This window comes from Cyprinodon tularosa, unplaced genomic scaffold (genome assembly GCF_016077235.1).
Source record: "Cyprinodon tularosa strain WSP-4 unplaced genomic scaffold, ASM1607723v1 ctg89, whole genome shotgun sequence".
NCBI lineage: Eukaryota > Metazoa > Chordata > Actinopteri > Cyprinodontiformes > Cyprinodontidae > Cyprinodon > Cyprinodon tularosa.
The window spans coordinates 1,807,604-1,834,951 of NW_024039662.1; the positions used below are offsets into that span (position 1 = coordinate 1,807,604).

General features: G+C 40.6%; 1 protein-coding gene across 3 annotated transcripts; it reads right to left on the reverse strand.

Annotated features, from left to right (window-relative positions):
- Positions 1-1,038: 1,038 nt before the first annotated feature.
- On the reverse strand, positions 1,039-27,204 carry LOC119775710 (transmembrane protein 184B-like). Of its 3 annotated transcripts, none has more exons than XM_038273778.1 (10): positions 26,798-27,204; positions 23,474-23,707; positions 20,293-20,458; positions 14,708-14,798; positions 14,508-14,583; positions 12,875-12,966; positions 12,332-12,501; positions 5,941-6,135; positions 5,705-5,731; positions 1,039-3,158 (listed from the first exon to the last, which is right to left on the reverse strand). In XM_038273778.1, exons 2-10 carry the CDS (start codon positions 23,705-23,707, stop codon positions 2,929-2,931), a joined length of 1,281 nt encoding a protein of 426 aa, XP_038129706.1. In that variant the 5' UTR covers positions 26,798-27,204; the 3' UTR covers positions 1,039-2,928. The 3 variants fall into 3 exon arrangements, with proteins under 3 accessions (XP_038129706.1, XP_038129707.1, XP_038129708.1); XM_038273779.1 differs by lacking the exon at positions 26,798-27,204 and adding an exon at positions 23,864-23,883; XM_038273780.1 differs by lacking the exon at positions 5,705-5,731 and having other exon boundaries at positions 26,798-27,202.
- Between the last annotated feature and the right edge of the window lie 144 nt (positions 27,205-27,348).

The window sequence follows — 27,348 nt, forward strand, 5'->3', positions numbered from 1 at the left end:
TTAATGCTAAGCTGGAAATAGAATCTGTCTTTTTGCAAAATACCTCTTTTCTTACATTAGTATTTAATATTTCAGAAAATGTCAGGTTACCCTCATATGTAAGATATCAATCATAAAAATATTGTGACATATTCTTCTTTATTAACATCCAACCTCATTTTGATATAAAAAATATTTTTTTGAGTAAAATGTAGTGGCTTATAAAAACATGATGTTGAAATAAAAATGCTGAAGCTGAAAAATACCTCAGGATAAACTTAATATTTCTCATATTTATTTTTATTTGCTTTGCAACACCAACTGAAGTCATCATAGCTTCATTACAAACAACCAATATACATATTAAAAAGTATACAACCAAAAATGGCAGGAAATATAAAATTAGAACAACTCAAAGCTAAAATATTACTACAATGAACAACGCCTCACACATTCATTCCCAGCACGAATCTCACAGTGCTTCATTTACCTCTATTTACACTCATGAAGCTTCCAGCTTTGTGACACTTTACGCATAACATCAAAACTATTTAAATCTTTTAAAATGAAGATAATAAACATAAAACAAAAAGCTGAAGTTTAGTAGTGAATCTGTTTGTTTTTTTTAACTAGTGTTGCTAGTGATTAGTTTTTGATCCGACACAGTAGGGATGCATTTTTTCAAAGCAGATGAAAAGTTGAAGAAATATTTCGGCAGCAAAAATCTGATAGACTTTCTACGGAAGAGGATTAAGGCCACTGGAAAAAAAAAAAAAAAGTTAACTGATTTTCAAATTTTATTTCAGTTTAGTATGGTAAAAAAGTGAGAATTCTGAGTTTTTTCTCAGAATTCTGACTTTAATCTCAGAATTCAGATTTTTTTTCTCAGAATTCTGAATTTTTTCCCTCAGAATTCCGACTTTTTTCTCAGAATTCTGACTGAGTTCTGACAATAAAAAAGTCAGAATTCTGAGATTAAAGTTAGAATTCTCAGATTAAAGTCAGATTTCTGGAAAAAAAAGTCAGAATTCTGTCAGAATTTTGTCAGTCCACCTTTCCCCCCATACTAAACTGAAATAAAATTTTAAAATCAGTTAACTTTTTTTTTCTAGTGGCCCTAATTCTCCGATCCTTGCGATCAGGGTTTATTTTTGTGATTCTAAAGACATCTTAGCAGAAATATAAATGCTGTATTTATCAGATTTGTTGAAAGTCACATATATTTAATCCAGTTAGATTTTCTACATGAAGCTGAATGTTTTCCATGATATATCAGCCTTCACATGCAGCTAAATGATAGGCTAACGCTAGCATCTTAGCTCTGTTTTGATCGGACTCATTGATAATTCAGCTTTGGACACATTTAAGCTGGGCTCCAATTAATGGCTTCCAAACAAAACAGTTATTTTGAATGTAGGGGCTTTACTTTAGGCATTATTACCTGAATAAATGCAACCACATGCTTGAGATTTACAGCACAGATTTGGTCACTTGAAAAGAAAGAGTATTTCATTTGTAAAGGAAAACCATTGTGTATTTTAGCAAGCTGTCCACATTTATATCTGCTGTGAGTTTTAATGAATAACAGCAGAAGAAGAGCAGCTATAGGGAACTGGGTTTAGCTGGAGACTCTTTGGATCAGATCAGAACATGCCTACTCAGTAATAAGATACTCACCCACCAGTCACACAAATTCCCATTTGAAATTTATTCATTCATATGAGCTGTACTCTGAGGTGCCTTGTTTTTCTATAACAATAATCAATTTAAAATGATATGTAAACCATGATTGAATAATGCATGAACAAAGATACACATTCAAAGGCATGAGAAACCCTATAGAGTGATGGCTAAAATGTAAAGGTTAATAAGGATTTCCTTAAAGCCAGCAGAGGACAGCAAACACCAGAAATCACAATTTTCTGCCTTGATACAATCCTAAAACTTTTTGTTTTTTTTACATTTTAAACAAACTCTTAAAATAACATTCATAGAAATATTAATCCTCTTACAGTTAAAGCCTTACTTTACCCTAAAATAATCATAGTGGTAAATCTGGAATCTACTACAGTAGAAATGCGCTTCCATGTAGGAACCAGCGGGGGCAGGCCTGATCTGTGCTGAACATAGCATCAATTATAAGATTACACACTCCAGTATATCACAGCTGGGCCAGCTCGGCAGGAAGCAGCGCTTCTTCTGTAATCTGTAATCTGTGTAGGCGCCGTCCTTCCGCTTGCCCCTCCGCCCACGCCAGATAAAAAAAAAAAAACAACAACAACAGTAGTCTCCTGCTACAGCTGTTCTGTCAGGCTGAAGGGGCCGTAAACTAGAGTCCCAGACAGCTGGATTGACCTTCTTTTGAAAACACACCTACAGTAACAACAAATGATATAATTTTTCCCAATATGTCCGACATAACGGTGTGTTAATGAGTTGTACCCACAGCATAACATAGAAAAGTTGTGATAAAACAATCATTAAACAGCTAAAGCCAGCAGATCATGCTCTGTACCTTTCACTATTAAGCTTAGGAATCAGTGGAGCTCGGATTTTTTGGCAATTCTTTTAAATAAGTAAAAAAGAAAAAAACATTAAGAAAGCTGTGTGTTTTAAATAAAGATGGCACTTATTTCAGGCTTATGTTTTCTGCTCTTCCATCTAAAGTGCATTAACCAGATGCTATAAGGAGGCACGGTTATTTGTACTAATCCATTCAGGAGGTGCTTACAGCTCTTCTGTAACGTAACAACCACAGCTGCTCTCTGACTTTGACACAGTTAGCAACGTTCCACTCCTCGCTGCCTCTAACACCTTCCCCGTCGCTGCTTCAGTTCAATGCAAATCTGAGCTCTCCTTCTCATCCAAATTAAAAACTAAACTCCACATTTCATGTTAAGGCTTAAATAAAAGAACAGATTGGTGACGGCTTTACAGGAGGTCTCCGTCTCAGAACTCGTCATCAGAGCTGAGCAGCAGGGTTTTCTCGTTGTCGCCCCGTGCGCTGACGTTACTGTGGCTGCGGGACAGGGACTGCCCCCCGCCTCGCTCCAGCGTGGACTGCTGAGTGTACTGCTGGTAGGCCGGTGAGAAGTTATGGATGGCGTCCTGAACCATGTCCCCTGGATTCATGGTTTCCTTAAGGCTGCTGGAGATGCTCTTCATCGGAGCGCAGCGACCTGCATGCGGGACGGCAAGGTTGGAAGATTAATGATGGAACAACTGGAAAAAATATACAGGGAGAGAGATGGAAGGGCTGGAGGGGGATGAAAGAGACTTTTAAATGAAAACAGGAAAAAATGATTTAAAAATAATACTATAAAGTAGAGTCCTGCACCGGGTCGGGTACCCGTATAAATGTATATCTATGGGTAGAAAAAACCTGTATTATTTCATTGGTGCGGGCATAGCTATCATAGAGTTACATCATGAATGAAACTTATTCATATTTTCTTATTTATTAACTCTACATCTTAAAAATAAATTGATTCAAGAATATCCAGATAACAGTAATTTTTAAGCAACAAGGCAAACCTTCTTTCTTCGGCCAACTTACAGCTGTTAATCTGTAAGTGCAGTATGCACTGGATGCTAGTGTGAGGCTATGTTCTTTACTTCCCTGTTATTATAAATGGCTGTGTGTACACTTTGTGATCACAGGTTGGGTCACACTTTATTATTTACGGTCCCTTGCGGTCCCGACCGGGTTTTAAATGGGGATAATCAGGGTTAACAGGTCGGGTCTTGTTTCTGAACTCTGGATGCCGGCGAATACAGTTTTGAAAAATCAGACTCATGCAGGACTCTGCTTTGAAGGATAAATTAATAAAAATGGGTCAAAGTGATAAATAAATCCAGTATATGTAAACAAAAACAAAAAAAGCAGATTAAAATTTCTTAAAGATGTTTTACAATTAAAATCTGTAGTTTTGTTGAATATATTAAATCTACATGTCAGGAAAAGTTCCTGGTGCTTTTATTTGGTTATTTAAGAGTATTTCTGAAGACCTAATATCATAGTGGAAAAGACCTGCAGAACGCTGCACCATTATCACTATAATTCTATCTCAACCAGACATTTTAAAGTTTTTAATGTTTGTTAAGAAATGTGAAATGTTTACTAACTTTGGTTCAGTTCGGCACTCCAACCTTTCACGTTACTTTCTTCAGAAAGACCTGAACACACTACAGCAGGACTAAAGGGGTAATAAGGGAATACTCTTAGGGTTGCTGCGGCTAATCTTCATAGGACCTCTTCAGATCATACTTTGAGTCTGTGATCTACTCTGGTTCTAAACGTCTCATCATCTGAAAGCTGTCGACAGAACGAGGGATCAGAGATCTTCTACCTCTCATCCAGGTAGATGCTGAACCATAATGACCTTCAGCAAAGGCAGAAACATGGAACCAATGAGGAGTCGTGAACCTCTGATCCTACAAGTGTCTTTCTAATGTTGGAAATCTGTCGATTAACAGCTTCTGATGCAAATATAAAGTATTTATCTTTTTTCTTTCATCAAGGTGAAGTTAACACTGAATATGTACCTTTGCTTTAAAACACAATACATACTAACTAAACTTGGTAGTAGTAGTAAAGTAGTACTTTGTGTCACTTTATGAATGACAAAGTTGGCTGCTAAAACTAAATTAGGCAATAAAAAACTATTTGGATAACAATCCCATAAACCATTTTAGCAGCTGAATAAACTCTGTTTATGGCTGCCAGGAAAAAAAAAGATTTTGTTTGACCTTTTAAATTTAGAAACCACTTTTTATTCTTAATTTCTAGATTTCAGCTAGAATAAAAAAGACATCCAGTCATATAAAAAAATATTTTAACAGAATTACCATTTATTAATATTTTTAAGAGCTAATGAGAAATAAAAATAATTTTAAATAGTGTAAACTAAAAGAAAATATAGCATGGAAACATTAAAATATGCCAAACAAGCTTTTTAAATTGTTGTATTTCAAACACTTGAGATGAGCAGAATTTTAATTCCTTTAACATAAAATTTGTAGTTTTGGAGCCTTTCATCTAAACAATTTTCTTGTTAAACTGAGAGGGGGAAAAAAACTCATATTTACTCATATTTAAATATCTGCAGATCCTGAGACTTTTCCAATACCAGAGCTCTGTTTGCTTTAGTGTTTTTTTATTTAAGAGGCTGTTATAATTATTTAATTTCCCATTGGGATAAGTAAAAAAAATTATGAACTGAATTAGCTCCTCTCTACAAGCAAGCATAATAGTAACAGGAGTATCTCAAAAGGGAGTCATAAAACCAGTATGTCAAGAGGACAAACTCCATTCTGGGAACTGATATGTAACTCTATATCTAATAAATTAATGACCGAGTCCTATAAAGGGGTAAACTTTCCTAAAGTTTGGAAGATTTTTTACCCTGAATTTAATTCATTATAGAAACAGAATGAATAGATATGCCGCTATGGATCAAGTCCACTTTCAATGATGCTCAATCTGGAATATCCTTCAATATCAGGACCAATGCTGATATTGCTTTGGGATCTGTGCATCTCTGACTTAACTAAATCGTGCAAACAGAAATTAAACAAGAGCTAAAACAGATTTTAAATGATAAGAAATAATATCACAGAATATTGAGACGAGCCACCAAAGCAATAGATCACTAAATACAATAGAATCAGCCTTCTGACACACAACGGGGGGGTAAAGAAGAAAGAGAGCCGACGTTGGTCCTACCGTATTGTCCGTAGATTGGAAAGGAGCCTTTAGGTGCAGCAGAAGAAGAAAGTCAGGAGGAAAATAAAGGCAGAGCAGAAGGAGAGAGAACAGCCAGTGTTATTAGTTGACTGAGTTATAGACAGGAATCAAAGAGGAGGGAGGGACGGACAAAGAGAGGTTAGATCCTTCCAGAAACACTCAGACTGTATCAGGAACAGAAGAGCTTTGTCCAAACTACAGACGGCGTCGCCTACCGTAGGAGTCCAGCCGTTTGTCCATGTAGACCTTGTAGGTAAAGGCGTGGCGCAGCGCCACAGCAGCGAAGAACATCTCGATGCAGATGATGAAGTTCTGGTATCCGGCCGCCACCGTTCCTTCTCCCACTGAGAAATCGGCAGAGTTGATCTGAGGAATGGCGCCGCATTTCTCCAGGATGGCCAGAAGCATCCCTGCATCAAATCATCATCCAACAGAGGCCAGTTAGTTTCAGGTGGGATTTAAAAAAGCCTGATCTCATTGGTTAACACACATTGTCGTAGGAATACATGCTGTCAGTTTGGACTTTGAATGATCTTTTTTAATGCTTTTTTCATCCAGTGTTTTCCGAGTATTTATACAAAATTAAACTGTTGTGAATTTTCAAGCTTCAGTCATATTAACTACTGACCAGAATATAGGGTGACCCTGATTATAAGACGATCCCGTCTTACAAGGACCAGTTTTTAGGATTTCGTTTGTTTAAAGAAAACTATTTTATTTTGAAGTGGTAGGAATTTAATTTAAATAATATTGCATTGATAGATTTGTCCTCTCCTTGGGCTGCCACCTTATCGTGGTGGAGAGGTTTGAGTGTCCCAATGATCCTGGGAGCTATGCTGTCTGGGGCTTTATGCCCCTGGTAGGGTCACCCAAGGCAGACAGGTCCTAGGTGAGGAACCAGACAAAGCGCGGCCCAAAGACCCCTATGATGAGCAAAATATTTGGATTCAGCGTTCCCTCGCCCGGACGCGGGTCACCGGGGCCCCACTCTGGAGCCAGGCCTGGTGGGGGGGCACGATGGCGAGCGCCTGGTGGCCGGGCTTTTACCCATGGGGCCCGGCCGGGCTCAGCCCGAAGAGGAAACATGGGTCCCCCCTTACATGGGCCCACCACCCGTGAGAGGGGCCACAGGGGTCGGGTGCAATGTGCGTTGGGTGGCGGCCGGGGGAGGGGACCCTGGCGGTCCGATCCTCGGCTGCAGAAGCTGGCTCTTGGGACGTGGAATGTCACCTCGCTGGTGGGGAAAGAGTCGGAGCTAGTGTGTGAGGCTGAGAGGTTCCGGCTAGAAATAGTCGGTCTCACCTCAACACATGGTTCTGGTTCTGGAACCAGTCTCCTTGAGAGGGGCTGGACATACTTCCACTCTGGAGTTGCCCACGGTGAGAGGCGCCGGGCAGGAGTGGGCATACTTGTTGCCCCCCATCTCGGTGCCTGTACGTTGGGGTTTACCCCGGTGAACGAGAGGGTAGCCTCCCTCCGCCTACGGGTGGGGGGACGGGTTCTGACTGTTGTCTGTGCTTACGGGCCGAACAACAGTTCAGATTACCCACCCTTCTTGGAGTCCTTAGAGGGGGGTACTGGAGGGTGCCCCTCCTGGGGATTCTCTTGTTCTGCTGGGAGACTTCAACGCTCACGTGGGCAATGACAGTGAGACCTGGAGGGGCGTGGTTGGGAGGAATGGCCGCCCTGATCTGAACTCGAGTGGTGTTCTGTTGTTGGACTTCTGTGCTCGTCATGGATTGTCCATAACGAACACCATGTTCAGGCATAAGGGTGTCCATATGTGCACATGGCACCAGGACACCCTAGGCCGCAGTTCGATGATCGACTTTGTCATCGTTTCATCGGACTTGCGGCCGTATGTCTTGGACACTCGGGTGAAGAGAGGTGCTGAGCTTTCCACTGACCACTACCTGGTGGTGAATTGGCTCCGGTGGTGGGGGAGGATGCCGGTCAGACCTGGCAGGCCCAAACGTGTTGTGAGGGTCTGCTGGGAACGTCTGGCGGAGTCCCCTGTTAGGCGGAGCTTTAACTCCCATCTCCGGCAGAACTTTGAACACATCCCGGGGGAGGTGGGGGACATTGAGTCCGAGTGGACCATGTTCCTTTCCTCCATTGTCGAGGCAGCTTATCTGAGCTGCGGCCGCAAGGTTGTCGGTGCCTGTCGTGGCGGCAACCCTCGAACCCGTTGGTGGACACCTCCGGTGAGGGATGCTGTCAGGTTGAAGAAGGAGGCCTATCGGGCCTTTTTGGCCTGTGGGACTCCGGAATCAGCTGATGGGTACCGGCGGGCGAAGCGGCATGCGGCTCGGATGGTTGCTGAGGCAAAAACTCGGGTGTGGGAGGAGTTTGGAGAGGCCATGGAGAAAGACTTCCGTACGGCTCCGAAGCGATTCTGGTCCGCCATCCGGCGTCTGGGGAGGGGGAAGCAGTGCAGCACCAACACTGTTTATAGTGGGGATGGTGTGCTGCTGACTTCGACTCGGGACGTTGTGGGTCGGTGGGCGGAATACTTCGAAGACCTCCTCAATCCCACCAACATGTCTTCCATTGAGGAAGCTGGGCCTGGGGACTCTGGACTGGGCTCTCCAATCTCTGTGGGCGAGGTCGCCGAGGTGGTTAAAAAGCTCCTCGGTGGCAGGGCCCCGGGGGTGGATGAGATCCGCCCGGAGTTCCTCAAGGTCCTGGATGTTGTAGGGTTGTGTTGGCTGACACGACTCTTCAACATTGCATGGACATCAGGGGCAGTCCCCCTGGATTGGCAGACTGGGGTGGTGGTCCCCCTGTTCAAAAAGGGGGACCGGAGGGTGTGCTCCAATTACAGGGGAGTCACACTCTTAAGCCTCCCCGGCAAGGTCTATTCGGGGGTGCTGGAGAGGAGGGTCCGTCGGATAGTCGAACCTCGGATTCAGGAAGAGCAGTGTGGTTTCCGTGGAACGCTGGACCAGCTCTACACCCTCAGCAGGGTCCTGGAGGGTGCATGGGAGTTCGCCCAACCAGTCTACATGTGCTTTGTGGACTTGGAGAAGGCGTTCGACCGTGTCCCTCGGGGGGCCCTGTGGGGGGTTCTCCGGGAATACGGGGTGCCAGGCCCTTTGATACGGGCTGTCAGGTCCCTGTATGACCGGTGTCAGAGTCTGGTCCGCATTGCCGGCAGTAAGTCGGGCTCATTTCCAGTGAGAGTTGGACTCCGCCAGGGCTGCCCTTTGTCACCGATTCTGTTCATTACCTTCATGGACAGAATTTCTAGGCGCAGCCAAGGTGTTGAGGGGATCCGTTTTGGTGGCCTTAGGATTGCGTCTCTGCTTTTTGCAGATGATGTGGTCCTATTGGCTTCATCAGGTAGTGATCTGCAGCTCTCGCTGGATCGGTTCGCAGCCGAGTGTGAAGCGGCCGGGATGGGGATCAGTGCCTCCAAATCCGAGGCCATGGTCTTGAGCCGGAAAAGGGTAGAGTGCCTTCTCCGGGTCAGGGGGGGTGTCCTGCCCCAAGTGGAGGAGTTTAAATATCTTGGGATCTTGTTCACGAATGAGGGAAGAAGGGAGCGGGAGACCGACAGGCGGATTGGTGCAGCGTCTGCCGTGAAGCGGGCGCTGTACCGGTCCGTCGTGGTGAAGAGAGAGCTGAGTCAAAAAGCGAAGCTCTCGATTTACCGGTCGATCTAGGTTCCTACCCTCATCTATGGTCATGAACTCTGGGTCATGACCGAAAGAACGAGATCGCGGATACAAGCGGCCGAATTGGGTTTCCTCCGTAGGGTGGCTGGGCTCTCCCTTAGAGATAGGGTGAGAAGCTCGGTCATCCGGGAGGGACTCGGAGTAGAGCCGCTGCTCCTCCACGTCGAGAGGAGCCAGTTGAGGTGGCTTGGGCATCTGTTTAGGATGCCTCCTGGACGCCTCCCTGGTGAGGTGTTCCGGGCACGTCCCACCGGGGGGAGGCCCCGGGGAAGACCCAGGACACACTGGAGAGACTATGTTTCTCGGCTGGCCTGGGAACGCCTTGGGGTTCCTCCTGAAGAGCTGGAAGAAGTGGCTGGGGAGAGGGAAGTCTGGGCCTCCCTTCTTAAGCTGCTGCCCCCGCGACCCGACCCCGGATAAGCGGAGGAAGATGGATGGATGGATGGATGGATGGATGATAGATTTGTGCAATTAAACGATAAAAAGTGAAAAGAAAAAAAACACAGTAATAACCAGTGTTGTATAAAGTACTGAAATTTCGGAGTCAAGTTAAAGTATAAGTACCTCTCCAAAATTTGACTTTGGTAAAAGTCCAAGTCACTGACTGAAATGTTACTTGAGTATAAGAATTACTGTAAAAATAGATGTACTCAAGTAATGTAGTAAAAAGCATAAGTAAAAGGTAAGTGCAGTTTGAATTACATTTTTTTTTACATTTTGGTACACTTTGAAGGTTAAATTCACCTAAAATAATATAAACAACCAAGTGTAGGATAAATTTAGACTGGCTTTGCCAAACAGGCATTTCCTATTGGTGTTGATGAACAAGCCCAGGCAAGACCCCACTTTGTAGTCACACTTGCGTTTCTCTCGCTCTCTCGCTCGTTTTCGCTTTTTTTACTTAGTAACTAAACCAAACATTGAAAATGTATCGGAGTAAAAGTATGCAATTAAGTTCGTAAATGTAGTGAAGTAAAAGTGAAAGTTCTCAAAAAAAATGTATACTCTTGGAAAGTATAAAGTACTCCAAAATATACTTAAGTACAGTAGTGAAATATTTTTACTCTGTTACTATACAACACTGGTAATAACATTTAGTTGAAATCTTGGAATACTTCAACTGGAATGTAATCTGACTCACTCACAGAACGTCTCTAAAACCTGTGTGCTTTTCCTCACAGACATCATCTGCCTCGCCGTCACTCCTACTCTCACCCTGAACTCTGCAATTTTTTATAGCTTTTCTTTAGCTGTTCGCATCTTTCTGGTCTTTTTGAACGTGTCATTGCACTCTGTAACTTAAAATTTCTCTGCTGCCTGACTGTTGTTTGGTGCCTCCGCTGCGTTGACCACCATTATTTTAAAATTGCCGTAACTCAACCTCAAACGTCTTTAAACTTGTCTGACCTGTGATCCACTCCATTCTGGGCAGCGACTCCGCATTTGTAGCATCTTTGTCACTTCTCTGTTGTGACAGAAAGATGACCCCAGCCACAGTGAGGTCACTGGCTTTACTAAAAACTGGCAACCTCTCCTGTTGTGTTCGTGTAGCGAACCCCAGACAACTGTCACACTGTATAATTGGTTAGATCCTTATAATAAGATGACCACACATTTTCACATTGTTTTCAATGAAAAAAAAAAAGTCTTATATTCAGGCCGATACGGTAGTTTGAATTTATCAGGGATTTTCTCTCATCAGTTTAGCTTCAAAATGACTGATATATTCCAAATATTTACCTCCCAACCATAACGGCAGATCAGAGTGTTTCACTGAAGGCTTCATGAGGCCTCAGTCTAATGAGACTAAAACACTGATTACTGTGAAGGGCTGAACTGTCCAACAACAGGAGGCTAAAGAATTGGCTGAATACAACCAAGGTGGACTGGAAAGCGAGGGATTCCCTAGAATTAGACGCCTATGAACCGAGAGAGCGAGAGTTTTGGAACCTAAATGGAAGCTTTAAACTTTGTTACTACATTCATGAATAAACCGACAGCCTTCGTTTTAGGATCAGACAAAAAAATAAACAACTAAAAAATTTGGCTGACATGAAAAGAACCATGTTTAGAGAGGTGAAAGTGAGGCTTTCAAACCACAAAACACTAAACTAGCAGTTAAGCAGGTGGTGGCAGAATCATGCTGGGGTACTAGAGAACAAATTGACAAAACTAGTTAATCTAACAGGACAATGAACCCAAACAGGCCTTTAAGTTTGTATGGCATGGATAAAGTGGGCTAACATTAAGCCCTGAACTTAATCCTAAAGTCACAAGTAAAGATAAAACAAATCATACTTGTACATTTTTTTTTAATCATGTAATTTTTCCACCTTAAAAAAACAAAAAACAAAGAACAAATCGCTGCTTAAAAAAAAAAAACTACTAAAAAAACTGTATTAATTTAAATCCAATCAATACAAAAGATGAGTTGTAAAAACTTTTGATTATGGTTGAATCCTTTTAAACACATAATTAATGAATGATTGAAATCCTGAACATTTCTGATGTTGGCCAAACAAAGAGTGCTTTGTTTATGCATTTACCTTCCTTTACCTACATTGAAACTCTTTAACTAATGCATTCATTTAACTTTATTATTGGTGTCTCAGGCCTATTGTATTTTTTATTAACAGAACACCTTTAAAGTCCTTTTCTGTTTCAGTTTATTTGAAGGAAAATAAACTTAGAATTAAATCAATCAGAACTCAGTGACACGAAGAACTTAAAAACTTGCAAAAAGTAAACTTGCAAATTGATAAACATTTAATGAAATTGTTATTATTAGATATAAATTTAATAGAAAGACTTGGATCAATATCCATTTTGCTGCCTTTACAAATTTTTATCAATATTATATCAGCTATATATACATTTTACCTTTTCTGTCATATAGGTTAAACAAGCTAACAGGGTTTAGCGTTCTCACCCTGCCAGAAGGAGAGGAAGATGACAGACTTCACCATGAAGAACTTGAGCACGGGGTTGTAAGGGACCAGCAGCTCACGCGTGGCAAAGTAAAAGAGGAAAAGCGCGTAGAGCGACAAACTGACAGAGATGTTATAGATGATGGTGACGTACAGATAGCCGCTGGCCACACTGGAGAGGACAGAGAAAATAAAGTTTAGTAACCATTAGGAAATAAACACAGGGATAACCAGTAGTGGACCTGGTTAAAGGCATGAAGCATAAAATATTCAATTAAATTTAATTCAGTTTATTTCTATAGCGTCAATTCACAACACATGTCATCTTAAGGCCCTTTACAGTTCAACCAGATCTCCAGTCAAACTGTTTAAAAGTTTTCTAAAGGAAAACCAGTTGATTGCATCGACTCATTGACTTGAAAGCAATCCCTCAAACCAAGCATGCTTGTAGTGACAGTGGAGAGAAAATAATAATATAATTTTATCCAAACATTCTGATGTTGAGAAACTTTTGTATACAGAAAACATTGCGGTTAGACTCTTACTTGAAGTCTCCATCTTTGTATTTCCCAAAGGCCTGAAGGATGACGGTGATGACCGCCATCAGAGGTTTAACCACACAGAACTGGAGCGTAGCCTGAGGACGCAGAGGATGATGGTTTAGAGAAGGCTAATGCAAGAATGTTATTACATACATTTATATGACAGATGTAAGCCAGCTAGGGATTGGATGGCCAACTTCTAAATGCACCCCAAGGGACATTTAATTAAAAAAATTCCCCCCATCCCTCTTTTGGGGATGGGGGGAATTTTGTAGTAGGACCTATGAACATATGTGGCTATACTGAGATTAAATCACTGTCGTTGAATACTTACTTACAAATCTGCAGTTTAAAAGTATTTAAAAAATGAATTTATCATCAAATAAAAACAGATTTTTTATCACTGTGTGCAGTGAAATGAGCACAGGTGAACGATTTGACTTGTAAACGACTTCATCGCTTTTTTTCACAGTTGATCAGGCAGTTGGGTTAAAGTCAGAGGAAGCAAAAAAAGGGTTAGCAACATTTTAAAGGGTAAATTATTCGGTAAATTCAGGCTGCTACAGCAGATAGCTGGACTTCGCCAGCTGCTGATCTTCATGCGCTAAATAATAATTGGTACGAAGCAGCAACCTGACCTGAACCCGTCTAGAAAAGATACTAAGGAAGGTAAATAACCAGTTTAAGCATATTATATAGATTTATTTGAATGATAATAATGTTTGCTGACATCAGAATATCCAAAACGATTTAATATTAAATTAATTCAATAAGAAAGTCTGCAATCAATATGATCTGATATTATCAAACACAATCATATCAGCGCACAGAAATGTAGTTTATTAAAAACAATCAAAATGGATCAGCTGTTCACATTCTGACACAGCATGGCTGAAGCTACCCATCCAAAAGATAAAAACACGGATCAATAGTGCGATTTGCATGAATGTAATCAAAATCTTTATATCAATATGGATCGACGTGTTGCTACACACTGAGAGGGTTCAGGAAGGCTGAACGTCTAGAGGTGTTTTATTTCTCTCTTTTAAACTTTAAACCTACAGTACAGCTGTTATGGAAGCTGCTGAATTTAATCTGACGTCTAAATAAAAAGGAAAGAGTTTCTTTCCTTCTCAGATGGGAACAAGTTGTTACTTTTCAGGTCCAAAATTAGACTAAAGTCTTTATAGTGTAGACTTTAGAGAAGACTAACAGGTCCAAGTCATTAAAACGTCTTCCCTGAAACATTAATGATGATAAATATTTTATATTCTTACTGTCGGTATTTTGGTTGGTAAACTTTGACTTTAGTGTATGAATTAAGTAATTTCGAGTAAAGAGTCTTAAGTCCAGCTTAACAGACAAGTTATTAATATTTAATTGAAAACCGAGTCGTAACCCTCTTCTAATAGGATAGAATCTCCTTTTCTATTTAAAACTAATAAAATAATCCTCATGGCAGAAGGGCAAGAAAAACATTTCTTATTCCATTAATTATGTCTCTGTAGAAGGAACTGGGAGTGTTCATCTTTTAAATAAACAATGAATCAAATCTTTTTTTAAACAGTACAATAATCAGATTGTCACAGAGCTGAAGGTAAATGCATGCAGCAGGAAAAAGCAGGAGGATTTATACCTGTTTGCAAAACCTGAGGAAACCGATGGAGTAGGCCTTCCCCCACAGACAGCAGGTTCCATACATGCAGCTGGATCTACAGGAAGGCAACACAGGCGCAGCGAACATTTCTTAAGAATCTGGGTCATCGCCATGGAAAATAAGTGAAGCCGATAGTAAAGATTAAAACTGCAGCTCAGCTGGCAGCCTGGGAAACTTACTCGATGGGTTTTCCTCGAATTTCAGCCATGATGGCGCTTTCTCCACCCAGATATTCATAACACAAACTAAGAAAGTTGTAGATGACAAAAGCTGAAAAGGGAACAAATACAGGAAAAAGGTTTAGCTTTTATTCTCTGGAAAATAAAGCAAAGCTTCATCTTAAAACAACGACACATCTAAAACAAATTACACTGTTTTATATGAATAGATAAACTAATTCCTAAAAAACACTCAGACGTTAGGCAGCTATAGCAGAAGCATTACTCAGTTGTGAGATCTTCACAGTGCCTGACACGTGTCTCCTAATTACAGCTCTGTTTTGCTGATTCTGCCAGATTCAGGCAGAGAAATGAATCACAGCCATCTGCTGGTTAATACTAAAACACCGGGCTCCAACGTGGCGGTGGATCAGCAGGGTGAGAGGGAACCTCTGGGAACACGTTCGAGGAAAACAAACTCCTGGGACAGCTTCTGTTCGTGGAATGCTGCCACTAATAGAGATACGAGCCTGATGTCATGGTTGGGTCTGTTAAGACGCCATATTGTTCTCCTGCTTAGTCCCAGTGGTCTTTTGCAGGCATGGATTTTAACATCAACATCAAATTGTTAGGCTAGAACCACAAATAATGATGTAACTGCCACTTTTTGTTAAAGTGAGGATCAGATTGATATGCAGGCTTTATGTCGTATCAAATAAGAATCAAAAATGTCTGTGGTTATACTGTGAGAAAATGCTTAAAGGGTGTGAATAATTTTGAAAACTTCAAGATTTGAACAAATCAAAGACCAAGGAGTGAGAATCTGGACATATTTAAGGCCTAAAATTAAGATGAGAAAGCAGCTTTTTAACGACGTCTTTAAAAATCTGCAAAGAAATGAAAGTATTAATCAATTCATTGAGTTAGCAGACAGTTTCATCTGCTGCCCCACAGATGCCAGCTCCACTCTGCCTGCACTCTGCGTTTTATTTTAGTGTCTAAGGTGGCTGAGTTTGAATCTGCAGCCAGAGTTCAGTCAGCAGCACAGTGCTGGCTTTGTTAGAGTTGCATAATCACAGATGCTGTGTTTTTCCCTCTAAAATGAACTTGCGCCTTGTCGCTTGACAGGGCCAAGCATTCCATGAAAGGAAAACATTGTTCATGGAAACCTCTAGGAGAAAACAAACAAGAAGAATTATTTCAATAGAGCATAAAGCAGCAAATAGTCATTCGTTTACATTATTACGAGGTTGTAAATACATTTTAAATGCTTCACTGTGCACATAAAAAAGTAAGCTGTTACGTTTCTTTTATTGGAATCAGATTTTTTGGTATTTCCAGATATATGAAGTAAAGATTTGATCTCCATTTCTTCTTAGTGTTTGCACGTTTTCCTTTCATCTGACCTGGTCCTGTTTTTGGTTTGAAAATGTTCTGACTCTGAAAACACAGAAATATCTAAGACACAGTCAGCTCTGAAGTCACAGCATATAAAAATGAAACACTGCTTAAAGCAGTTTGGAAGAGGCCCGTTCCAAAGACGGCAGCTGATGTTTCTGGGACAGTTTATATGTTTTTAAAGGGAATGCAATATACAGAGAAATACATTAAGCAACGTATTCACTTTATCACATCAGATCAGGATCAGATCAGGCAGCTTCTAAGTTCATCTAAACGTATAGTTCTGCAGTTATTTCAAACGATGCAAATGGTAACCAGCGTACAGATACCACACTGAAAAAAATCAATGTTTTAAGATCCTTTCACGTTAACCAAACAGCTAAAGCAGCATAACACAGCTCAATACAGCATAATGAGCCAACTGTAACTATTCCAGACCCCTTCAGCAGTTCGTGTCAGAACAGTGATTCCAATAAAACCGCGCTGATGTTGAACAGTGCTTGGAAAACTGGTCCTGCACTGCAAAGCTGATCTGAAGAAAAGTAGTAATTTCTTGTAAATAAGACATTTGCCCTCCATTTTAGCAGGTTTGCCAGTGGAATAACAGTACTTAAAATAAGATAGTGAACTATAACTAAAACAAATAATATCCCGTAGCATATCATTTGACTTACCTACTCAAATCAAGTTTGAAAACCCTTATTTTAACTAAATTCTACTTACATTTAGTTCACTTTGTGCATTGAAACCCTTAGATTTGTATAATTTTTGCCGAACTACCACCTCATGCTTTGATACAGTGGGGCAAAAAAGTATTTAGTCAGCCACCAATAGTGCTTCTCCCATTTAAAAAGATGAGAGGCCGGTAATTTTCATCATAGATAAACCTAAACTATGAGAGACAAAATGAGGAAAAAAAATCCAGAAAATCACATTGTCTGATTTTTAAAGAATTTATTTGCAAAATATGGTGAAAAATAAGTATTTGGTCAGTTACAAACAAGCAAGATTTCTAGCTCTCACAGACCTGTAACTTCTTCTGTAAGAGGCTCCTCTGTCCTCCACTCGTTACTTTCATTAACGGCACCTGTTTGAACCCGTTATCAGTATAAAAGACACCTGTCCACAACCTCAAACAGTCACACTCTAAACTCCACCATGGCCAAAACTAGAGAGCTGTCAAAGGACACCCGAAAACAAAATTATAAAACTGCACCAGGCTGGGAAGTCTGAATCTGCAATAGGTAAACAGCTTGGTGTGAAGAAATCAACTGTGGGATCAATTATTAGAAAATGGAAAAGATACAAGACCACTGATAATCTTCCTCGATCTGGGGCTCCACGCAAGATCTCACCCTGTGGGGTCAAAATGATGACAAGAAGGGTAAGTAAAAATCCCAGAACCACACGGGGGGACCTAGTGAATGACCTGCAGAGAGCTGGGACCAAAGTAACAAAGGCTACCATCAGTAACACACTACGCCGCCAGGGACTCAAATCCTGCAGTGCCAGACGTGTCCCCCTGCTTAAGCCAGTACATGTCAAGGCCCGTCTCAAGTTTGCTAGAGAGCATTTGGATGATCCAGACGATGACTGGGAGAATATCATATGGTCAGATGAAACCAAAATAGAACTTTTTGGTAAAAACTCTACTCGTCGTGTTTGGAGGAGAGAGAATGCTGAGTTGCATCCAAAGAACACCATACCTACAGTGAAGCATGGGGGTGGAAACATGATGCTTTGGGGCTGTTTAGCCATGTATCGTCATATTTTGAGTGAAAACCTCCTTCCATCAGCAAGGGCATTGAAGATGAAACGTGGCTGGGTCTTTCAGCATGACAATGATCCCAAACACACCGCCCGGCTAACGAAGGAGTGGCTTCGTAAGAAGCATTTCAAGGTCCTGGAGTGGCCTAGCCAGTCTCCAGATCTCAACCCCATAGAAAATCTTTGGAGGGAGTTGAAAGTCCGTGTTGCCCAGCGACAGCCCCAGAACATCACTGCTCTAGAGGAGATCTGCATGGAGGAATGGGCCAAAATACCAGCAACAGTGTGTGAAAACCTTGTGAAGACTTACAGAAAACGTTTGATCTCTGTCATTGCCAACAAAGGGTATATAACAAAGTATTGAGATGAACTTTTGTTATTGACCAAATACTTATTTTCCACCATATTTAGCAAATAAATTCTTTAAAAATCAGACAATGTGATTTTCTGGATTTTTTTGAGGTTTATCTATGATGAAAATTACCGGCCTCTCTCATCTTTTTAAGTGGGAGAACTTGCACTATTGGTGGCTGACTAAATACTTTTTTGCCCCACTGTATAATCTGTTTCAGTTCCACTGTGTGTTAAATGATAGAGGATGGGAAACATTCCAGGGTTCTCAACATTTCCTTCAATTAAAACTCAAAAGTGTGATGTTAATTTCTATCCTTTTTTGATCTGATACTCTAGGTTAAAAGATAGTGGGTCATGAAGGTCTGGGTTAGGCTGTGCCTTACTATCCCAAACTGTAGACATCATACAAGGCACTATTTAATCCAAACTGCAAATCTAAAACATCAACTAAGACTGAGACCAAGAGGCTGATGGTAACTCTGGAGGAGCTGCAGAGAATCGGTTAGTTTTACTCGCAAGAAATCTGGCCTAACAAGGAAGTAAAACCATAAATAAAAGGAAATGTTGTGAGTTATCCATGTTGAACAAGGTGCTATGGTTACATGAGTGTAAAAAAGGGGCCAAGTGGAATGGTGGTAAAGCATGCAGCCTCAGCCCCTCAAACAGATTCCCAATGCAGTTTCTTTTTAAGGCTGATGCCAACACTAGCTACGTTTACATGGACACAAATAATCGGATTGAAGGCCTGATCAGATCAAAAATGTTTCATGTAAACATGTCAGACTGAAGATTCTAATCCGATTCGGTCCGATCGGAAATAAATTTAATTCCGAATGAGAGAGGTGGTTTTTGCCGATCGCCATTCTGATTGGCGTCCATGTAAACACCCATTCGGATCTTAAGAATAAAATAATCTTCACTGCGCATGTGTGCGACGTCAGCGTGACGTTTTTCCGCCTTATCAACAACAGGAAACCACCGGTCGCTCTCGCTCTTGTTGTGAACAACATGGCGGGAGGAGTCTAGGAACGCCGACTTATACACTCAAGTTCATTTAAAGCTGCAGGAAGCAGGAATTTATCCTCCTCCTCTTCCTCTTTTCTCTCTCCACAGCCCACTCGCTCTCCCACGCCGGTTCAATCGCTCATTCCCTACATTTTCTCTTGGACATTTCGCTGCCAAGCGCTTTTTTCCTCCTCTCTTTTTTCTTTCCGCTCGCTCCGAGCGCATCGTTTGTCAGGCCTCCCAAAAACCAGAAGCAGACAGAACTGCCAAGTTTGGAAGGAAGTTCTGCGCATGCTTAAAAGATTTAATCTGATCCAACGCTTGGTACATGTATACACACGTCATGATCGGATCATTTCATTTAGTGTCCATGTAAACGGAGATTTTGAATTTCCGATCAACCAAGGTTTGGATCGGATCGGGGAAATTTTGCGCATGTAAACGTAGCTAATGATTATTCAGTCTCACTGATCCCCTAAATGTAATTTAGTGCCATAATTGAAGCCAATATTGTTTTCTATTTGCTAAACTTTGCATTTTCAAAAGAAATTAGCAGAATATTTTTGCAAATATTTGGTCATCCAAGTATGATTGACTTTGGACATTGCATAGTATGGGCAAAAAAAGGTCAGGTCTTGCTGAGTATAAAGCCCCACACATTATATATTTGGAAAATTATTCTGAAAAACTTCAATCACATAAAACACTTTGAAGTTTACTCTTGTAAGTTCACAAAAAGTGAACATTTATTTTCCAGGCTTCATGATCAAACTTTATATTAATGATGTAACCATAATTGGCCAGAAGAGTTGTGATCAATCCTCTCAAAGGTGGGATGCCTTCTGTAGGATTTCTAGTTGCTAGGAAACTGGTTTCCCCTCCTCTGCAATCCCAGCAGGCCTTGGAGACGTGACAACAAAGATGGCGACCTTTGTAAATGAAGACGACACAAAGGCCATCTGCCAGCAGGGTTTCACATAAACCCTCCCTCCCTGTTTTTTATCAGGAGTTTGAAACACCAAACACTCCACCGAAGTTTGTTTACAGAAGCCGGTTTCTGACTCTAGGTGCGTACCAACCTTCGTAGCAGTCTCTGACTGTGTCGAAGTATACGTAGTACTCCTCGTTGGTGAAGAAAAGGAGGCTGAGCCAGGAGTCAAAGGCATAGATGGGGACTATGAAGAGGATCCGGACAATATGCCTCTGCTCATTTGGAGAGCTGTAGTAACGCAGGTGCATGTAGATCTAAGAAGAATTGGGGGAAAAAAGAAAAACATTTCTACCTATAGATTCACAAATTTAGAGATTTAGTTTTTTCTACACTTAATGGAGATAGAAAATCACCACATAAAGGTAAAGGCAGTGTCTGTGTAAACAAGAAGCAGAGTTTTATTGTCTGGTTGTAATAGAGAACTGAGAGCAGGTGAACAGAACCAAAGAACCACAGTATGGTATTTGTCGTTCTGGGAAGACCTAATCAGTCAGAGGTCTCGGGTGTCTGCCTCTTTTGAAAAGCCGTTGTCGATGGTAAAAAGCATGTAAACAACATCAGGATGGATGGAACGTACAAAAAAATGGCCCAGGACCTACACTTAAGCATCCATGCAGCCAGAGGGGACAAAACGCAGGAAGCAGAGAGAGTTTAAAAGGGTTAAAATCACAACTAAGTCCTGGATCAGCTCTGCTTTCAGTGGAGCCAAAATTTTACTTTATGTTTTGCAAACAAGCTGCTAGAAACCGAATCCAACCTGCTGAAACCCGAACCCCGATGGACGGTATTAACTGGAGCCAGCAGGATGTGTGCGTGTGAAAAAACATGCAGGGGGGTTGTTTTAGGAAACTGACACCAAGCTTTCATCAGTCCTATTCAGAGCAGCAGACGGCAGGAACAACAGGAGTAATCCTTCATCATCGCCGCTACTCTTCTGCCTTCTCCCTCCCCCGTTGGCTCCCTTACACAATGTCAGCACCTATTGCCTCTCCTGGCCTTTAAACAGACCCACACCTTGGGTGGAATGATGAAAAAGTGGCTGACAACACGACGAGCTGCTCCATTTACATCAATTGTTACTCGGTGGCCTTCAGCTGCATCTGCACGCCTACCAACACGAGCAAAAGCCCTCATCTGCTGATTATTGATGAGGTGGTAGTCGAGCACCTGTTGCTCAAGTGACAAAAGCCTATTCTATCTCTGTATGCGAAGGGCATCGGCAAACAATGAGAAACAAATAATCTGGCCTAAAGGGTATTATAGATCTGCAACTCATAGAGGGACGCTGACATCAGCACCACTGAACATCTAAAAGCAGGGTCCTCAGAGATCTGCTCTATGAGTTTCAACAGGTGCCATCAGCTTCATTGTGAAGACTCTTCTTCTCTCTGAGGGTCAGCATGTTTCCACCATGTCACTGTATATATATTTTTGTATTATTTGTCGTTCTTTTTCTCTAGATTCTCCAGTTTTCATTCCCAACCAGATCTTTACATTTTGTCTCATGACCAACCCAAACCTCAAGGATTTGTATGTGACAGACCAACACAATGTGAAGCGCTAATATAAAAATGAGGGAAAAATCATTTTTAACTAACTAAAATCTGAAAAGTGTGACATGCTTTTATTAATCCAAGTCTAAGTCAATGCTGTAGCGACAATCCACAGCTCCTGTTCCTTCAGATTATTTCAGCTTGGCACAGCCATAAACTAGATTATTATCACATTTTTTAGAATCACATTTTTTGATCCACTGTACCAGATTATCACAAGCTAATTTGCATATCTGGTCCATTGACAGGTAACAAAAAGTAGATATATAGATATGACAAACAATAAGGTAGTTCTGGACTATAATTCGTTTCAACACATAAACAGAATTCACTCTGCATCAGTCCACTTCTTCAATCTCCAACTGGTTTTTTGTTTTTAATTTGGGGTAAAACATTCCCACAGCATGATAGAAATCTATATCTTGGTAGTTCTTCAGTTGAACTACACTCCTCTAATTGTCAGATGATAAATTGAAAAGAGCTCTCACTGCAAAAATCAATCTACAAATAAGATTTCTTTAAATAAATATACTTGTACTTGAATTGGGCAGCTGAGATATGAATGATCGCCCGATGAAATTAATATTTTGGTTGCTAAAAGATAAGATAATTATATACACTGCACTTAAAATTAGATACTGAAGAAGTTTTTTTTTTTTTTAAGTTGAAGGATAATAAATAATAACGTACATACAAAAGGTTTATTAGAAAAGATTTCGTCGACACCCACCCACAGAAATACGCCACAGAGTGTTTTTAAATACACCTCACGCTTAGGGGGCAGTATGTTGCAAAACTAAAACTTGTCAGCCATTCAGAATCCTTCAAAACAGCCATGACTTTCTGTTAGGAATGAATCATGATTTAAAAAGCACAAACAGAAAGTCTCTGAGAAAATGTGAAAATCAGCACCTCTCTGACGAAATTCATTTTAAACAAAAAGCGTAAACACATGTGTGAAGAAGCTGTTTTCATGTACAATGAATGCTCAAAATTACAGCATTTAGAAATCCCACTTTTAGCCTGAGTTTGTTTTAAGGGATGTATTACGCCGTTTAAATGTGGCTAAAAGGCATAACCACATAAACATGTATCATTTTTCCTAAATATCGTGCAACGTGTGAACAAATGCTTAATCCTGCTTTAAACATCTTTATCCCGGACCTCTCTGTTGTGTTCTTTCACAGATCAGATGGATTTATACTGAGATTATACAACAAAACAGGTGAACTCTACTTTCTAAATAAGAAAAACTTCTCAAGGTGATTGGTGAGGTTGAGTTTTACAAAAAGCTAGAGAATTAAATCGACACTTTTATTTGTAAAACATTGTAACATGACTTGCTTTCCCTCATAGTTATGTGCTGCTTTGTGTTGGTCTGTCACATAACATCCACTGAAGTTTGTGGTTAAACTGTGGAAAAGTTCACGATGGATGAATGCTTTTAATTTTCCTCCATCAGCTACCTCATTGCATACTCTAATAATATACCAAATAAAAGAATTAAAAACTTCCCAAACACACCACAATAATCAGTCCTATTAACTAACATCTTCCAGGTTTTAAAAGAAAACCTTCTATCGACATGAAACAAAAGACTCTGGGTGTGCTCAGGTGTTGTAGCGCAGGTAAACATGCGAACAAAGACTAAAAAAGGCCATTGTTAGGATCTCTTCTGTAAAAGGTTGGATTCGAATTGAAATGCCCGACTCTTACCTGGTGACACGTGATGAGAAGCGCTGTCCAGACAAAGAACCCGGAGATAGTCTGGGCAGTGGACGTCATGAGGAAGATTGGCTCCTCGGGTCGGACCACCGGGGCAATGGGCGCCCAGGAAGAGTTGGACCCCTGGGGGGCCACGGTGCTCGGAGAGCCTGGAGGAAGGCCATCAGGAGAGTCGCTTCCCAACCTCTCCGACAGGCGCTTGGCTCGCCACCAAAGCTGACTCATCTGTTTGAAGACAATGCGACTCATCAATGATCATGCTTCATGTGATATGATTGAGTTCAAACCAGAACAAATCATGCAAGCAGCTTAAAAAAATATGATTGCAAGGTTAAAACCCCTGAATAAACGTACGTGATGTGAAAATTCAGCCGAACAGACCTACAAAAGGCCTGTTCTGTGACCTAAATCTGCAGCCAGCGTTCACTGATGTTAGAGAGAGGGAGAGAAACAGGAAAGTAGGACAGCGCACAGATCTAAAATGCAGAAGGCATTGGGTGGATGTGACGTGAGATCAAGACCGTGGGGGTGAGAGGAGATGGTATGAGGTAGGTGGGTGAGGAGAGAATGGAAATGACAAAAAAACGCACACAGCGATAATAAAGCCAAACAAAGAGAGATCGGGTATTTTTCTGTGCCGAAGGCAGAGAGAGGATGTACTAAAGATAGAAACCATAGAAAGGGAAGACAGCTAATCACAATAGGGGCATTATAAACTTTATTCAGATGAAGGTACAAAAAAAACTAAACTATATAAAATAAAAAGCTCCAAATGAATGATTTACCACAGCAATCCTATACAAATATTGATTAACAAATAGCCAGACTTTGTAACCTAATTTGAGGCTCTTTTAACACCATAAACAAGCAAAGTTAACAATGAATCTCGATTGGATGGATGGATGGATGGATGGATGGATGGATGGATGGATGGATGGATGGATGGATGGCTGGATGGATGGCTGGATGGATGGATGGATGGATGGATGGATGGATGGATGGAATGAATGAACACAGTTTTTCTTCCAAACCCTCACAGACTTGGACTTTAATTTTCTAAGCTCCATGGCTATCCTGAAGGCTTTAACCAATCAAATTAAAGATAAGTAATGTGCATCAATCACTCGTATAACAATCACATAGAACGATGACAGCCAGGGAGGCCAAATCTAAAAGCTCATTACATCAACCGTGTTTGGGATGAAGCCTGACATGGCCGCCACCAGCATCGTTACATCACATCTCTCAGAGCGACCACCTTGACAATGACGTTAGCATCTCGGAGACGATACCAGGAAGGCAGTAATCTAATCGTTCACACATAAAACTCCCCCCAACCCTTTCTGAGTAGCAGCTAAATATAGGCATGTGCACAGAGTGGTCATGGGTGAGTCATGCTGCTCGCCTTGAGACTCAATGAGGATGTGACAATGCAGAAGCAGGGAGCATTAGCTGAAGATGGATGGATGGATGGATGGATGGATGGATGGATGGATGGATGGATGGATGGATGGATGGATGGATGGATGGATGGATGGATGGATGGATGGATGGAAGGAAGGAAGGAAGGAAGGAAGGAAGGAAGGAAGGAAGAACGAGAGAGAGAAAGACTGGAATTGTCTTAAACTGATGTCAGAGTTGTCTTTGATCTGCTTGTTTAAATTTTTATCTTTCCCAAATGTTTTTTCTACAGATTATAGCAGATACAACAAAAACACTGTGTCGCATGAAATGTTCAGATGTTTTGGGATTTCAAAGGAAATAAAGGAATTAAAAGATGATCCCAGTTTATGCATCAGATACTATGTGCCCAACTGTCATCAAATCAGATCAGAAATCTGCATCAAAGCAGATAATGAGGATTCATGCATCCATAGCCAGGAAATAAATATGGTATGTTTTAAAACATGACTTAAAACCAGGATTACGGATCACTCGATTAAGGAAAAACTGACTGATTTTAATCTGTGGATAATTCAGCGGTGCATTTATATATACCGTATATATAAAAAAAAAATAAAAAATTATCATCCTTTGTTTTTCTATTATATCAATTTAAACCTATGAGATTCTAAAATTCCCAGTCTTCTCCAGATTATGTAGGAAACTAACAAACAGCTCCGACAATCCAATGTCATTTTCAAAAGATTAAATTCCTTATCAGTATGGACTCAGTCCCTCTACTGTCTTACTAATCTTTTGAAAAAACATTTCCTTTATTCATACAAGGGAAAAGAGAAGCAATGATCTGAACATAAATAAAAAAAAACTCCATAAAAACTGCTGGTTCCTTTAAACCAGGACTGCAGCTTGCTGCAGAATTTGACAAATGAACCGCTTGTCAGATCAGTGATCGAACTCTGACTGAAGAATAGATTTAAACTTAGATTTAAATTTGACTTTTAAATATTCATTTTAAAAATGTGATTCTTTTTTTTTTTATATACATGAAAAGCTCTCTTGTAAGCAGTGCTCAAAAGCTTCCCAACTGCACTGGGATTGTATAGATAGATTGTAATGTATAGATTGAAAATAAACAAAAAATTTTGATATTATGTTTTTAAAGCTGTGATTCAAGGTTTTTTTGGCTGGTTTCTTACTTCTTTTTAACTGGAACCCCACCTTTGGTGGTTTGAAGCAAACAGCAAAGTAATCCCTGCTACAAAATAAATACATATTAATGAAATAAACATAATAATTTCTTTTTTCAAAAGAAAGAGAGAAAAATCCTCTCCAAGTGTTCTAGTTTGCAACCAGGAACCAATAAACCTTAATATAATCTTATTTCCCCCTAAACTATGTAAATACTTTTTTAAATATTGTGTTCATTAGTATAAAAGTAAACCAAATCAAGGATGACATTTTTTTTTATATTTAATATATTAAACCAGAGCATTTTTCAAATAAGAATAATTCAATATTCCAGCCATTAAACACATCAGAAAAAAAACATTTAGACACAGAATAAACAACTTGATCAAATATATTGTCCAGTAACAGCTGACTGGTTCCAGAGGACAGCAGACAGCAGCAGATCATCAATCATCCCAGTTTAAGTTTCAAAACATGGACTTTACTCTGATCTCCATCGAACCAGTAACATGTCATCATTAAAGCACCAAGCTGATTTCACGCCAGTCAGGGACGAATATAACCATTTAATAACACAGGAAACTATAATCAAAATGCTAAATGAAAGAAGACAAAGATCAGTAATAATGTCTAACCTGACGCTGGAGATGCTGACAGATATTCAGCCGTTAAAAGAGCTAAAGGATAAACGTTAATGTCTCCATCCTGCCGCTTTAAGCTTACCTCCTTTGCAGATGTTTAAATCCAAGCATCAATTTATCTCTTCATCTCTAGCTGGTCGTACAACTTTATGGAGTCCAAAATAAAAGATAAAGGGTCTAAATATTGAGTCGACAACGAGCCACGTATGTAAAATCACTGCATTATTGTCTGAACACCGGAAACTTCTCCCCCTCTTCCCAGGAAAGCTGGATAGAGTCGCTCTCTCGCTGGCTGCTGCTAGCTCTGTGGCATTAGCCTTACAGCCTAAAAAAACCCTCAATGTAATGGTAGAGAAAGCAAATAAAGATTATTTTAACTTCTAGTTAGTGAAGAGAAAAAAATAATGAGGCAGTCCGAAGCAGAGGGACGCACACCGATATATCACTAGCTGGTAGCCGCGAGCCGTTAGCAGGAGCTCTGCTCTGACGGCGCATGCGCAAACAGTTGGCTGATTGGCTGCGTTTGATTCCTAAACTTTAACCCAAGGCCTTAGATGTGTGTGTGTGTTTCCCCCAGCAACTTTCCGCAGAAATGGTGTGAACATTTCACCAATAAGTTCAATACATACACTT

Bases quoted from the DNA above. Each gene is read 5' to 3' on its own strand.
- LOC119775710 (XM_038273778.1), bottom strand. From the start codon at position 23,707: ATGAGTCAGCTTTGGTGGCGAGCCAAGCGCCTGTCGGAGAGGTTGGGA. The intron at 14,584-14,707 runs GTAAGTTTCCCA...GCCTTCCTGTAG, and splicing joins ATTCGAGGAAAACCCATCGA to ATCCAGCTGCATGTATGGAA. The intron at 6,136-12,331 runs GTGAGAACGCTA...GATTTGATGCAG, and splicing joins CTTCCTCTCCTTCTGGCAGG to GGATGCTTCTGGCCATCCTG.